At 43.9% G+C, this 14,102-nt stretch overlaps 1 protein-coding gene across 3 annotated transcripts in view; it reads left to right on the forward strand.

Moving 5' to 3' along the window:
- col4a5 (collagen, type IV, alpha 5 (Alport syndrome)) overlaps nt 1-14,102 on the forward strand; it is a 289,160-nt gene that overhangs the window by 169,863 nt on the left and 105,195 nt on the right. For all 3 annotated transcript variants that reach the window (XM_068047230.1, XM_068047229.1, XM_068047228.1), the window contains 6 exons: nt 1,332-1,496; nt 3,289-3,381; nt 4,464-4,553; nt 5,641-5,711; nt 6,131-6,322; nt 12,471-12,639. In XM_068047230.1, the coding sequence (XP_067903331.1) occupies nt 1,332-1,496; nt 3,289-3,381; nt 4,464-4,553; nt 5,641-5,711; nt 6,131-6,322; nt 12,471-12,639 (780 nt within the window). The remainder of the gene's footprint in view (nt 1-1,331; nt 1,497-3,288; nt 3,382-4,463; nt 4,554-5,640; nt 5,712-6,130; nt 6,323-12,470; nt 12,640-14,102) is intronic.

Below are 14,102 nucleotides of genomic sequence, written 5' to 3' on the forward strand. Positions count from 1 at the left end.
ACTTGTTCCCGCTTTCGCCCCATATCCTTTGATCCCTTTAGACCCAAGAGCTATAGCTAACTCCTTCTAGAAAACATATAATGTTTTGACCTCAACTGCTTTCTATGGCGAGACCAGCTCCCTCCTCCAGAAGATTAGCGCAGAGGCCTACAAATTGCCCGAGGCATTCAACAAGCCCTAAATGCAGGCAGCAGAGCCTGTTCACAAGATGAATGTAGGCCCATTCAGCCCCATTTAAATTCAGCGACTCCCCCTTAATGCAACTGAAGCGAGCACTAATGGGATGGCCGCAATGTAGAATAAAATTCCCACCAACCTTTGCCCCACGTGGCATCCCTGCCCTGTTGCCCCATTCCCCGACCTTTGTCGCCAGGTCTGTTGCTCTTTCCTCCTGCCTCCATACCAGAAAATAGACCAGTGCATATTGTCGAGTCAGAAGCTTTTTGCTGATGTCTGGCATTGTAGCCCTGGCAGCTCCAGCAGATGGCAATCAACGTGCCCGACTATTATGAAAATAAGCTTGAGCTCATTTCATTGCGCGAGGTCAGCTCATATGTGCTAGGGAAACAGGATATATGCTCAACACTGGTGTACATAGGCTGTAAGATCTCTATAGATTCTTGGTTCTTCATAATAGTAAGAACTATTGACCGATTGCAACATTTGCATTGACTATTCTGTAGCCACTTTTTTCTGTTAAACTGAAATCTCCCTCACTTGCCCACATGCTACTCCAATACCACTTGTAAGAGAATGAATATTGGGCATATACCGTGGGGGTTGAGTATTATTAATGGAGTGGAGGAGCTGCTGCTGCACTTGTGCCAGTGAAGTGAGCCCTTCTGGCCCATGCTCATTGTATAGAATGTGGAGCAATATATCTACAGCTGGCGCCATTCAAATTCATCTTGAATTTGCTATTTCATCAATATGTAAAATATACCTAATTTATTTTTACACAGCATGCCTAGTTGGGAGGACAGATAAGCCTATTCTGATGCCTCTGCCGCTCCGTTAGTGGCATCCTAGGAGTGAATGACTACTTAAACCATGTTTTTTTCTCGACCTCTTTGGGTCAGGACAGAGAAGAAATACTTGGCTTCTACTTGCCCCCTTCCCATAGCAATATGACCACGATTGGTAATTAACCATGTCAGAAGTCATAGATATGAGCTCATATCTTAGTATTTAATGACAGGATGTCAGAACTCCCTTTGGCACCATGTAGTACACGCTGTTAGTTTTCTTAAAGTACTATTCTTTGTCTTCAAAAGTCAAATAGTGTTTGTTTTCTTCAACTTGTTTTCTGTCCCTCTCATCGTTTCTACCAGGCCAATCCAGTGTAGGATCACCAGGCACTCCAGGTTTCCCAGGTGAAAGAGGTCAGAAAGGTGATGAAGGTATACCTGGATATTCACTCCCAGGTCCAATAGGACAAATTGGTCGTCCAGGTCCCGCTGGTCCTCCAGGCCTTCCCGGTCAACCAGGGGCTTCAGGTAAATTATCTTTATCTTGATTACGAGTCACACAAAGGTAGCAATAAATAATTATAAAAGTCACAGGTAACTATCTGGGTTCAACGCAAAGGTACATTTGCCAAAGGAAGGAAAGAGCTTGTATTGTCAGTACATCCTCAGGACATCCCAAGGCACTTGCAACCAATCAGTTACTTTTAATTACATAGTCAAAATAAAAAGTAGCCTGTTTATGCACAGCAGTATCCCACAATCAGTAAATGAATGACCAGCTTAACAGTTTTTGGTGATGTTGGTTGATCATAGACTCTGTGCTCTTCCAATAATACCAGGTGATCTTTTACATCTACCTAAGCTGGCAAATGGGGCCTCAATTTAACATCACGTTTGAACCATGACACCTCTAACAATTACAGCACCATTGCACTGAAGAGTCATCTTAGATTCTCTGCTCAAGTCCTGCAGTGAGGCTTGAACATATATCTTTCTGACTCACAGAACGAGCAAAGCTGACATGTTGCATGCGCAAAATTGAAGTGTTGGGTCCTGAGGAAAACTCCAGATGGTAATGATAGTCAGTTGATCATGCATCTGCTTTATTTGAAGATTAAAAGTCAGAAAAGATATGGTACTTCTTTTTGAGAAGAAAGAATGGGCGACTAACCCTATGCAAGTTGTTCAAAAATTAAACGTGTCAAGAAATATTGAAGGCAACCAACGGTCCTACCAAAGGTTTGCATGCACATATTGAAGTACAATAGCATTGGCCAAAGGGAAAGAACATCAGACCTACCACCTGCGGCACTAAAATATTCAACCAGAATTTAGATATGCCTGAGAGCAAGATGTGGAGCCAGAAATAAAACAAGGTTGAACTTCATAAATGAGCTGTTGAGGGTATGGGGGGAAATTGCAGTTTTTCTATAACACTAGTGGTAGAACCTGCCCTCCAAGGTCACTGCAATTCCCAACATTACCTGTGGCACGTAATCACTTGTTACACCATCACATAACTATTTCCTGCTGTAAAACTATCTGAAAAGACCCTTTATTTCTAATATAGTGGTTCTGAAATATACATTAATTACATACAATGAACAGCACACAAACAGGGCATTCAGCCCAAACTGTCCATGCTGGCATTTATGATCCATCAAACCTCCTCTTATCCTTCCTTATCTAATCCTATCAGCATAACCTTCCATTTCCTTCTCCTTCATATGCTTATCTAGCTTTCCCTTAAAAGCATCCATGCTATTCACCTCAACCAGTCCCTGTGGTAGCGAGTTCCCTATTCTCACCACTCTCTGCGTAAAGAAGTTTCTTCTGAATTCCCTATTTGATTTCTTGGTTACTATCTTATATTGATTGCCTCCAGTTTTGCTCTTCCCCACAAGTGGAAACATTCTCTCTTATCTCTACCCTAATAAAACCTTTTATAATTTAAAGACCTCTATTAGGCCACATGTCAGCCTTTTCTTTTCAAGAGAAAAGAGACCCAGCCCGTTCATCCTTTCCTGTTGGTATAATGTCTCACTTCTGGTATCATCCTTGCAAATCTTTTGTGCACCCTCTTCAGTGCCTATATATCCTTTTCATTATGTTTCATAATAGTATAATTGATAATTCATAACCAATTTACATACTTTACCAGTTACTTACTTGTAACTCACTGTTTGTAGTTTGCAGTAAATTGTTGTTTTATACATCTTAAAAAAAAATTCTGCAGGTTTGAATATCAAGTATATTAATTATCTATTTGTTGAGTTTTCAGTGCAACAGTGATTTTGAATCAATCTGTTCATTCCTTTAGTTCCTGATCTTGGGTTGCAATGCCGGCCAGGGCAACCAGGACAACCAGGGCTACCAGGATCGTCCGGCTTCCCAGGAGAGAGAGGACTGAAAGGTAAGACTTCTTCTACCTGTGCATGTCTCTGTGACCGCACTCACATTGTATTGTCTTGATCGGTAAGCCTCTACCACAGTAAGCCTCCATTGCCAGATTAGATCATGCTATTGTATGATTAGATATTGTGCAGTAAAAGTAAAGTGCATTTTATAAAGGGCTGTATCGAAGGGCTATCTTCTATATTTCTAGAACTTGTGAACTTAACTTGAGACATTGGTGATTTATGTCTCATGTGATTGGGTCCATTTGTATGAATAGGACCAAACTATTACTATTGAGTTTACTGTGTCTGAAATTTATGGATATTACACAGACTGCTATGTGTTGCCATACTGCAAAATGGCCAGTAGCTCTAAACAGTTCCTCGTGATTAGAGCTGGGAGTGTCCGTTCCATATTGGCAATTATCTTTGTTTTGTTTGGATGAGCACAATTATTCCAGAAGTTATATTGATGAACTGTGATGTTAAGATGTATTTACTGGGTGGATGATTCAGGAAAATAATCGCAATTTTTACATGTTGTACAGTAAATGTTTCTTTCCTCCCACTGAATAATGTCACCTTAATCAAATGCAGGACTTATTGTAGCTAATAATATGTGCATTTACCTGTAAAGTACATTAGTAGAAAATGGTACGGATACTAAGCGTGGAAGAGGGATGACAGGGGCCATACTCCTAAGCATTAAAACAATATTACGCTTGCACTTTGTGTCTCATGCAGCAGTGTTCATCCAGGTGTTATTAGCGGGACTATTTAGCACATCAGTACTAATGAAAGGCTTTTAATGATGTGCAACATGTTCCTTGCAAAATCCTGTTAACATGTCACCTCAAATTGATCCCAGTGCCAGTAACCAAGCATACACCACCCTATAGTTCAAAATGCCGCTCTACATACATTTCAAGTTTTGGAAAAACAGAATCTCTAATTGTGCTGCTAGGTGTTTCTTGTAGTTCAACTGGATAAAGTATGTAGGAATAATGTGTGATATGGAGGAAGATTTTCAAGAGTCAAAGCAATAGTTTCTGATTTGTTTTCACATTAATAGGTTGTTCTTCTGCCTTTGAATTTGTAGGTGATAAGGGAGACACTTGCTTTAACTGTCTAGGTACTGGCAATGGTTTTCCTGGTCTGCCAGGACCTCCCGGACCACATGGTATTCCAGGTAGGACAACAGGACCTTGAGGAGTTTATGCTATTAGATTGGATTCCATGTGTACAGAATACTGATGTTATTTAAAGGTGAATTCATGTGTGTAATTTAATCAGTCTCACTCAATGCTACTAACATCTAAACGTTTCCCCTTGTTCCTTCTGCACATACACCGCCCTGTATCCTCTTCTTCTTCCCTGCATTCTTAAGAATTTAGCTTTAAAATCTAGACTCACCATTTGCTCTAACTCTGTTCTTTCTCATGGCCTAGAACTCCTTACTTATTTAGATTTTTCCTTCCTCCTACCCTCTATAGCCTTTTGAAACCGAAACTTTGAATCGCCTAATCATTAGATCATGATCTGCCCTGGCTCCTTTCCTGTTCTTCTCAGCTCTGGGCCGTCGTCCTTAACCTTGAGGTCGTGGAAAAAATGTTCTAACAGGTTTTCTTTATTTGGTCTTCCTAGCGGTTGGCCGAAGTGAATCCAGCAAGGTTGCTGGCTGTATGGGACCTGCATGTTGGGAGCCACTGGCACTGACAGTGTGTGCAAAAAAAAAATGTAAAAGCAGCTTAAATTACCAATGTGTTTTTAGTTGTCTCCATTCTGGCCTTCCATGTGGAATGAACATCCGCAGTGGGTATCTTCTGAAAGCCACCTCAAAGATGATATCAGTATTGCTCATTTTACACATCATCGTCTCTTGTAGCTTCAGCTGTCAGGAAAGTGATACCAAGCGATTGGCATGTTATATGTCCACTTTCAGCATAACATTTCAGGGTAGGTTCATTATGAGGAACCACTGAAGAGCACGCCGTGCAAAGAGTATCTCGGATGCCCTTTTAACAACTAGTGGAACATTGTGTACAGGCTGCTCATGGAGCTTGGTGACTTTCAACCTGGATTATTTCTTCAACATTGTTTGAATTCTGTTAATTTCCTAGCTGACGAGACAAACGTTTGTTTAGATTAGGTTTGTCCTGTGTCGTCTCAGCTGTGTGTCTGAAGACTCAGAAAGTTGCCATGCTGCTAATCCACATGAACCATTTACTTGAAACAAAACTGAAGTGAGTTTTTATTTGTTATTTCATTGGTTTTAGGTCAACCAGGATTGCCTGGAATGAAAGGAGATCAAGGACTCCCTGGTCCAATTGGAACTTTGGGACCCCCTGTAAGTAGTTGTTGAGATCATGCATATTATCAGACTTTCTGCCAGGAGAGTTTAAGTAGTAACTTACTTCATTGACTACAATGGTAAAGTCAGGCAGGTTGTAAATCAGGAGGCTGATCCCATTGACAAAATGGGCCCCAGGCAAAGCAAGCGAAATAGAGGCAGATAAATAAAAGTATTATGTCCTCAAATGTAGTAAAAGATTTTACACATCTGTGCATTGCAAATACTTTATTTCTTCCTTGGTTTCCTGGATATTAATCTTTGCATATTTTGTATTTCTTTAATTCAGTGTTATACATTTTTAAAAATAAACTTTTGGGTTAATAACCTTCTGACCTCTAAAGACCATTATCCAGTTCTGGACAAATGAAAATATCCTACATCACAGCCAGATATTCTGCTTTCCTTCCGTCCAGGGGTCGCCAGGTCGTCCTGGTGTTCCAGGAGCTCCTGGCCCAAAAGGTGACCGAGGAGATGGCTTTGGCTTTCCGGGCGTGAAAGGTGATCGAGGTGACCCTGGCTTCCCAGGACCCCCAGGACTTCCAGGATTAGATGGCACTCCAGGAAGAGATGGGCTGCCAGGTGCACCAGGTCCAAAGGGGGTGCCTGTAAGTGATTTCTCTTCTACCCTTGTACGGATTGTTAAATTAAATTAGGTAGCAATGTACGTGTTGTGTCAGGGGAAGGGTAATAGAGTACTTTTGACTGTCCAGTTTTGGTCCTCCCACACTGTGGGTTGATATAGTGGCCTTGGAAAAGGTCCATAGGAGAGCTGCAAGAGTGATTCATAGCTTAAAGAACCTCAGCTACTCAGATAGGTTTAAGGGCCTTCGTCTGTTTACTTTAGAGTAGTGTAGACTTATAGACAACATGGTAGAGGTCTATAAAATAATTAAAGGGCTAGATTGCATTCCCTTTTGATAGATGATTCCAGTTTAACAGATTATGGAGGACTGGGGTCATGAGGGTAAATAATATATGAGTAGGAATAGACTGGATGTTAGGCAGTTGTTTTCCCAGAGAGTGGTGAGCCTCTGGAATGTGTTGCTGACTAGTGTGGTGGGTGCTGATTCTCTGTAATCCTTCAAGAAGGAGATTACATAGCTTCAGGAGGAGAGTGGGGTGGGGTGGGGGTTGTAGGTAAGAAGCTTTTAGTCATGGTGCTCCAGCCACATTGGTGTGGGCAGGCTTGGTGGGCCAGCAAGTTTTTCCTGACCATCAATTTCCTATGGTCATATCAATTTAAACAGTTGCTCCCAGAGGCTTTGTATTCTAAGGGGATTATTGTCATCAAAACATGTCTGCCAAACTCTTAATGGAGATCTGAGTGGAGAGAGCGAGAGGCAAGTGTTGTGAATTACACAGCTGCTTTTAAGTGATCCAATAAGGCAACTGGCACAATTTATTTAATTGCATTGTGTGTCCGTAAATAAAGAGTATAAAGATTGCCTAAGGTCTTTCTGGAGCTAGTGTCAGGCTACTCTTATTGCATCCAACAACCCAAATTAGAGAACTCTGCATCCCACATTCCATGAAATTACTCCTCCATTAATGACATTGGGTCTGATTCTGATTTTCATTTGGGGAAGATTGACATTTACGCTGTGATAAGGGCCTAAAAATCAGGTTTTGTGGCTTTACTGACCCTGTGATTGGATGCCTGTAACTTTCACAGAGGCCTAGCCGGCTGGGATCCTGAAGCTCCTGCCTGAAACAAGAGGGATGCCTTTTCCCCATGCAAGTAAGGGTCCTAGTGTTATAGTTAGGATCCTGATAATTTTAAGGTACACAAAGGTGGAGGTTGCGACGTGAACACTCCTCCCGTGTGTATTGGCATTCCAATCAGACAACAGCCAGAATGTTTTGAAGATTGATCTATTGTGGAGCCAGAAAGAGCAGGACTGCCAGCCTGGCCTTGCCCCAATTCGACACGTAAACAAAACAAAGCTGAGAAATCAGCAGTGCACTGAGTTACAGGCAGGTAACTACAGCAAGTGGAGCACAGACTAGGAAAGGTTACCTTAAAACTTGGTGACTGAGACGCAAAGCAGAATACAAGATCCAAGTTTTACAACTGAATAGCGTAGGAATCCAGAGTCTGGGAAGTCAGATTTGATCAACTTTCCAGCTGCTGGAAAGAGCACAGTGAAAACATAAAGAACAAGCAGGGTCCATGCATGGAGAATGTGCTTTGCAAAGGTAGTTTTAAACTTGTAGTTTGAACGTGTATTTAGGACTATAATGCACACTATTAGGGCCATGGAATGTCAAGCGATTGAAGAGACGATATTGGAGAAAGGGCAATAGATGGCCAAGGATAGAGTTGCAAAGGAAATCAGCTCAGTTGAGGAGCTGCCCCCTCAAGAGCTATCTTGACACTCTCATATACCCTTCTGAGACAGCAGTGTTAGCCAAAGCATCAGTTGGTCCCATTTTGATCTTTTTCATTTTGAGTTCAGCAACCCCCACACTATTTCAATGGCCTGGATTTTACCCTGGAAGTACGTTCCTTGCAAAGAGATCAGGTAATCCTTTTTGAACAAGGATGTAGCATTTGCAATTCTCCATCCTCTGGCACCACCCCTGTATCTAAAGAGGATTGGAAAATTATGGCCAGTGCATCTACAATTTCCACCCTTACCTCACTCAATATCCTTGGATGCATCTCATGGTGACTTATCAACTTTAAGTACAGCCAGCCTTTCCAATATCTCTTCTTTATCAATTTTTCTGTGTCTCAACTACCTTCTCTTTCACTGCTTTTTACAGCATTATAATTCAGTGTAGCTTCCCTTTTAGGGAGATAGACTGCCTTGAGTGCTGGCTGCATCATGGGCTCTGAGCGCAACACTGTTTGGCCCCAGCTGAGCAGCACAGAACCCGCTCAGCCTTTCACTACAATCATGGTAAAATTTACTTGCTGTCCACCTCCATCAGAACCAGCACAGACAGGTCGCAAATAGCAACCCGAAAAATGAGGCAGACAAATTTTTAGTTTAAGGTGGCATTCTTCATTGTGTTCTTCACCTGAAAAGTGTGCCAACTCTAAGGGCTGTATTTTCACTTCGGGGGCGGGAAACGGGAGTTGGGATTGTTTCCAAGTCCCAAACCCGCCTCCAGGGAGAAACAGTTACTCTTTGTGATTTTGATCTGGGCATCCCTTAATTGGCATGGAGACAAGTTCCTTGTCCATTTAAGGGTGGCAGGCAGGCTCTCGAAGCTGGAGGGCCGATCAGACCTTCAACATAAAGGTGCCTTCTCACCAATTTTAAAAAAAAAAATTATTTTTTTTTATTTCCAAAATATACTTTATTCATAAAAATCTGTAAAAATTACATTGCCAAACAGTTTCAAAACAGCACCAAAAAATACAAACATTGCAAGGGAGAACAGTTTCCTTCAATACTGTCATGAGTTTCTTCACAACCCTTCCGTTTCACAATTGTCATGTCAATTACAGTTTTACATTTACAGCAATTGAGAACTTTTTTAAAAAATCAAACAAAAAAAACAGAAAAAGTAGCCAGGCCACCTCTTTTGATGGGGGGTGGTGTGGGGTGGGGGGGGTGGGTGGCGGGTGCGGAATCCCTGTACAGCAGGGGTGTCCAACATATTTGCATGAGTCTTACAATTTTTGCACGACATAGGGGGCCAGTGAGCAAATTTTGGAAAAGTAAAGGCATTAGAAATAGGGCATACTGGGTAAAAAAATTACTAACCTTTTTCCCAACCGTTGCTTCCTTCGCCCACCATGCACAGGGAGCGGAAACTCACTGCTGCTCGCCCTGGCCCCGCACTTTGAATCACGCATCACCTCCTTCGCCCAGCCCCGCCCCTGTCTCTGTGTGCTCACCGCCCCCCCCCCCCCCCACCACTGTCTCTGTGTGCTCACCCTCCACCCCCCCCCCGCCCGACTGTCTCGGTGTGCTTACCCCCCCTCCCCCCCCCCCCCCACCACTCTCTCTGTGTGCTCACCTCAACACTTTTGATTGGTGAACTTCCACGTCAATCGCAAGAATGCCATTCTGCCACCTCCTGCCCCGCCCTTACCCCCGCTTGCTAACCAACGGATCAGATCTAAGCTCTGCAGTCCTACCATATCCAGCCGTGAATGGTGATGGACAATTAAACAATTAACTGGAGGAGGTGGCTCCACAAAGATCCCCATCCTCAATGATGGGGGAGCCCAGCACATCAGTGCGAAAGATAAGGCTGAAGCATTTGCAACAATCTTCAGCCAGAAGTGCCGAGTTGATGATCCATCTTGGCCTCCTCCCCAGCATCACAGATGCCAGACTTCAGCCAATTTGATTCACTCCGCGTGATATCAAGAAATGACTGAAGGCACTGGATACTGCAAAAGCTATGGTCCCTGACAATATTCCGGCAATAGTACTGAAGACCTGTGCTCCAGAACTTGCCGCACCCCCAGCCAAGTTGTTCCAGTACAGCTACAACACTGGCATCTACCCTGCACTGTGGAAAATTGCCCAGGTATGTCCTGTACACAAAAAGCAGGACAAATCCAACCCATCAGCCTACTCTCAATCATCAGTAAAGTGATGAAAGGTGTCATCAACAGTGCCATCAAGCGGCACTTGCTTAACAATAACCTGCTCAGTGATGCTCAGTTTGGGTTCTGCCAGGGCCACTCAGCTCCGGACCTCATTACAGCCTTGGTTCAAACATGGACAAAAGAGCTGAACTCAAGAGGTGAGGTGAGAGTGACTGCCCTTGACATCAAGGCAGCATTTGACCGAGTATGGCATCAAGGAGCCCGAGCAAAATTGAGGTCAGTGGGAATCAGGGGGAAAACCCTCCGCTGGCTGGAGTCATACCTAGCGCAAAGGAAGATGGTTGTGGTTGTTGGAGGTCAATCATCTGAGCTCCAGGACATCACTGCAGGAGTTCCTCAGGGTAGTCTCCTAGGCCCAACCATCTTCAGCTGCTTCATCAATGACCTACCTTCAATCATAAGGTCAGAAGTGGGGATGTTCGCTGATGATTGCACAATGTTCAGCACCATTTGCGATTCCTGAGATACTGAAGCAGTCCATGTAGAAATGCAGCAAGACCTGGACAATATTCAGGCTTGGGCTGATAAGTGGCAAATAACATTTGCGCCACACAAGTGCCAGGCAATGACCATCTCCAGCAAGAAAGAATCTAACCATCTCCCCTTGACATTCAATGGCATTACTATCGCTGAATCCCCCACTATCAACATCCTAGAGGCTACCATTGACCAGAAACTGAACTGGAGTAGCCATATAAATACCGTGGCTACAAGAGCAGGTCAGAGGCGAGGAATCCTGAGGTGAGTAGCTAACTTCCTGACTCCCCAAAGCCTGTCCACCATCTACAAGACACAAGTCAGGAGTGTGATGGAATACTCTCCACTTGCCTGGATGGGTGCAGCTCCAACAACACTCAAGAAGCTCGACACCATCCAGGACAAAGCGGCCCGCTTGATTGGCACCCCATCTACAAACATTCACTCCCTCCACCATCGACACACAGTGGCAGCAGTGTGTACCATCTACAAGATGCACTGCAGCAATGCACCAAGGCTCCTTTGACAGCACCTTCCAAACCCGCGACCTCTACCAACCAGAAGGACAAGGGCAGCAGATGCATGGGAACACCACCACCTGCAAGTTCCCCTCCAAGTCACACACCACCCTGACTTGGAACTATATCGCCGTTCCTTCACTGTCGCTGGGTCAAAATCCTGGAACTCCCTTCCTAACAGCACTGTGGGTGTACCTACCCCACATGGACTGCAGCGGTTCAAGAAGGCAGCTCACCGCCACCTTCTCAAGGGCAGTTAGGGATGGGCAATAAATGCTGGCCTAGCCAGCGACGCCCACATCCCTGAATGAATTTTAAAAAAAGGAAGCGAAGACTAGTGACTGCTCAGCTGTAGGCTGAACAGCACCAACTCTTGGCTCACTTACTGTTAACAACTGAGGGACACAAATGGAACAAAATTAATCTCGTTCCTTTCTGTTGACAAGTTATGAATAATTGAAAACTTTGGCAGGCCAGATTCTGGCCCCGCGGGCTGTATGTTAGACAACCCTGCTCTGCGAGGTGGTCTTTGGCTGCACCCACACCCAGGCAGGCAGGGAAGGCCAGTAGGCCTGCCTGGAGTGCTAGCCCCCTGGCCTGCTGCTGAGTACCCACCTCCAAGCAGTCAAACCGACCCTCATTGTGTTGGGAAACTGGAGGCTGACTGGAAAATCCCAGTCGGCCTCTTTTAACTTCCCTTAATGAGCCGAATTGGCTTCCCGCCTTGTGGGGGTAGGCAGCCTTGCCGGGTCCCGAACCCGTGACCCTTAAAATGGCTGGCACCGGGAACTGGATTGAGTAACTGGCAAGCCGGTTGGCACTGCTATTTTGAGGCCCCCGTCCACCTCCATTCCTGAGCTCGGCATGGTCCGAAAATTCTGCCCCAAGTTTATTCTTTGGTAAGCACCAAATAAAAGTCATGCAGTTCAATGTGGATTTTTTTTTAATTGGGCAACATTGGGAAGGAGGTATCACTTGCCTTTGGGCACAATTTGTTTTCCTTCCAGCTACTCAACATAAAGGTGAGATGTTTCACGATTTTAGCATTTGGGAAAAAATGGTACAAATAAAAAGTCTTTGTGTGTTTTTATTCCAAATTAATGGATGTTCAGATTTGTGTCTTTGTGGAATGGAATCAGTTCCCCCCCCCCACCCCATATTAATGGGTACGTGGAACTTTTTCAGGGTGGTCTGGCCTTCAAAGGAGAAAGAGGACCACCTGGTGATCCAGGTCGAATTGGATTTCCAGGAGAGAGAGGTCCTCCGGGCCCACCAGGATTTGGTCCACCAGGATATCCAGGTGAAAAAGGTGCTCAGGGAGTCTCAGGCCGTCCCGGAGCCCCTGGAGCTCCAGGTAGGTTAACATTTTAGTATTGATGTGCCTCTTCCCCTCACTAATGGACCCAACTCACCACTTGATATTCTTAACCAAATTCGTGGAATGATAGTATGGTATCACACAGAAGGAGGCGATTTGCCCCATTGAGTCTGCATCGGCTCTTTCGAAAAGCAATGCGGTTTGTTCCACACCCTCACTCTTACCCATATCCTTGCAATCTTTTTCTCCTTCAACTATTCCTCCAAGTCCCTCTTGGATCTGTATTCACCGCCTTATTAGATAGTGTACTCCAAATACTGAACACTCGTCCTCCTCATGTCGCCATTGGTTCTTTTTCCAAGCACCTTAAACTCAGTACAACTTCCCAAAGCTAGTTTTACCTTGGATCATAGAACTGTAGGAACTTTGCAGCACAGAATGAGACCCTTTGCACTATCATGATGTGCCTGGCTCTCTGAAAGAGCAGTTGTGCTGAGTCCCACACCCTCACTTTTTGTCCGTAACCCTGTAAGTTCTTCATTTTCAAGAACCTATCCAACTTCCTTTTGCAGTGATTTTATGGAAGCAGTTTCCAACACTTTTTCAGAGAGCGTGTTCTAGATCCTGACAACTTTCTAAGCGGAAAAAAGTTTTTCCTCATCTCCCCTCTAAATATTTGGCCAAGATCTTACTGTGGTGATCAACTTAAGAGAGGTTTTATGTTGAATGTGATCAAGATATTTATTTGAAAAGCTTCGTATTTCATGCACATTAGGGTCCTATGGGAAAGTGTACTTGCATATTGGTGTATTATTAAAGAAGTGTCATACTGGTAGGATTTCTCAAAGAATACATGTCTGGAAAACAGAAGCCCCTACACCTCTTAGCACTATTATATCTATCTACCAGTGCTTAAGTTGAAACTTAGTTTATAGATGGCATCTCCAATTGTATCCGAACTCTTTGCAAACCAAACATCAGAAATCTTCCCCTTTGGTCATCATTATAGATGGAATTCACAGCTAGTGAATGGATGGTCAGACGACCAGCTCTTCCAAAAGAAGGAGCTCAAAAACAGCTTGAGTTGTCTTAGCCTCAGGTTTATTCTTCTTCCCTCTTTTCTTCCTGTATTGGTTTGGCTGCAATTCAAAACTTGCCATGAAGGAATGCAATATCGACCCTACCTCTTGGTATCATAATATTTTAGAACAGCAATATATTGTACCATTTACCCACCTCAGCCAACCCTCCCCCTCCTCACGCAACAAAAAAGAGCAGGATGACCTCTGAACAATGAGAAGATTATGCTCCAATATCCGTTACATGCAGGGCTTTGGCCTTGTGCATGAAAAATCAGCAGTAATTCAATTTGCTATGGTGCCTTCTGACAGGCAATGCCCAAAGCGCTGGAGATTAGATTTAGTAAAGAGAAAATTTGGTTTTCTCTAACTTTCTTTTTTAAAATAACAATAAAGAATTTCCACCTTGGTGCCTTCTAT

Source organism: Heterodontus francisci, chromosome 15 (genome assembly GCF_036365525.1).
Source record: "Heterodontus francisci isolate sHetFra1 chromosome 15, sHetFra1.hap1, whole genome shotgun sequence".
Lineage (NCBI taxonomy): Eukaryota > Metazoa > Chordata > Chondrichthyes > Heterodontiformes > Heterodontidae > Heterodontus > Heterodontus francisci.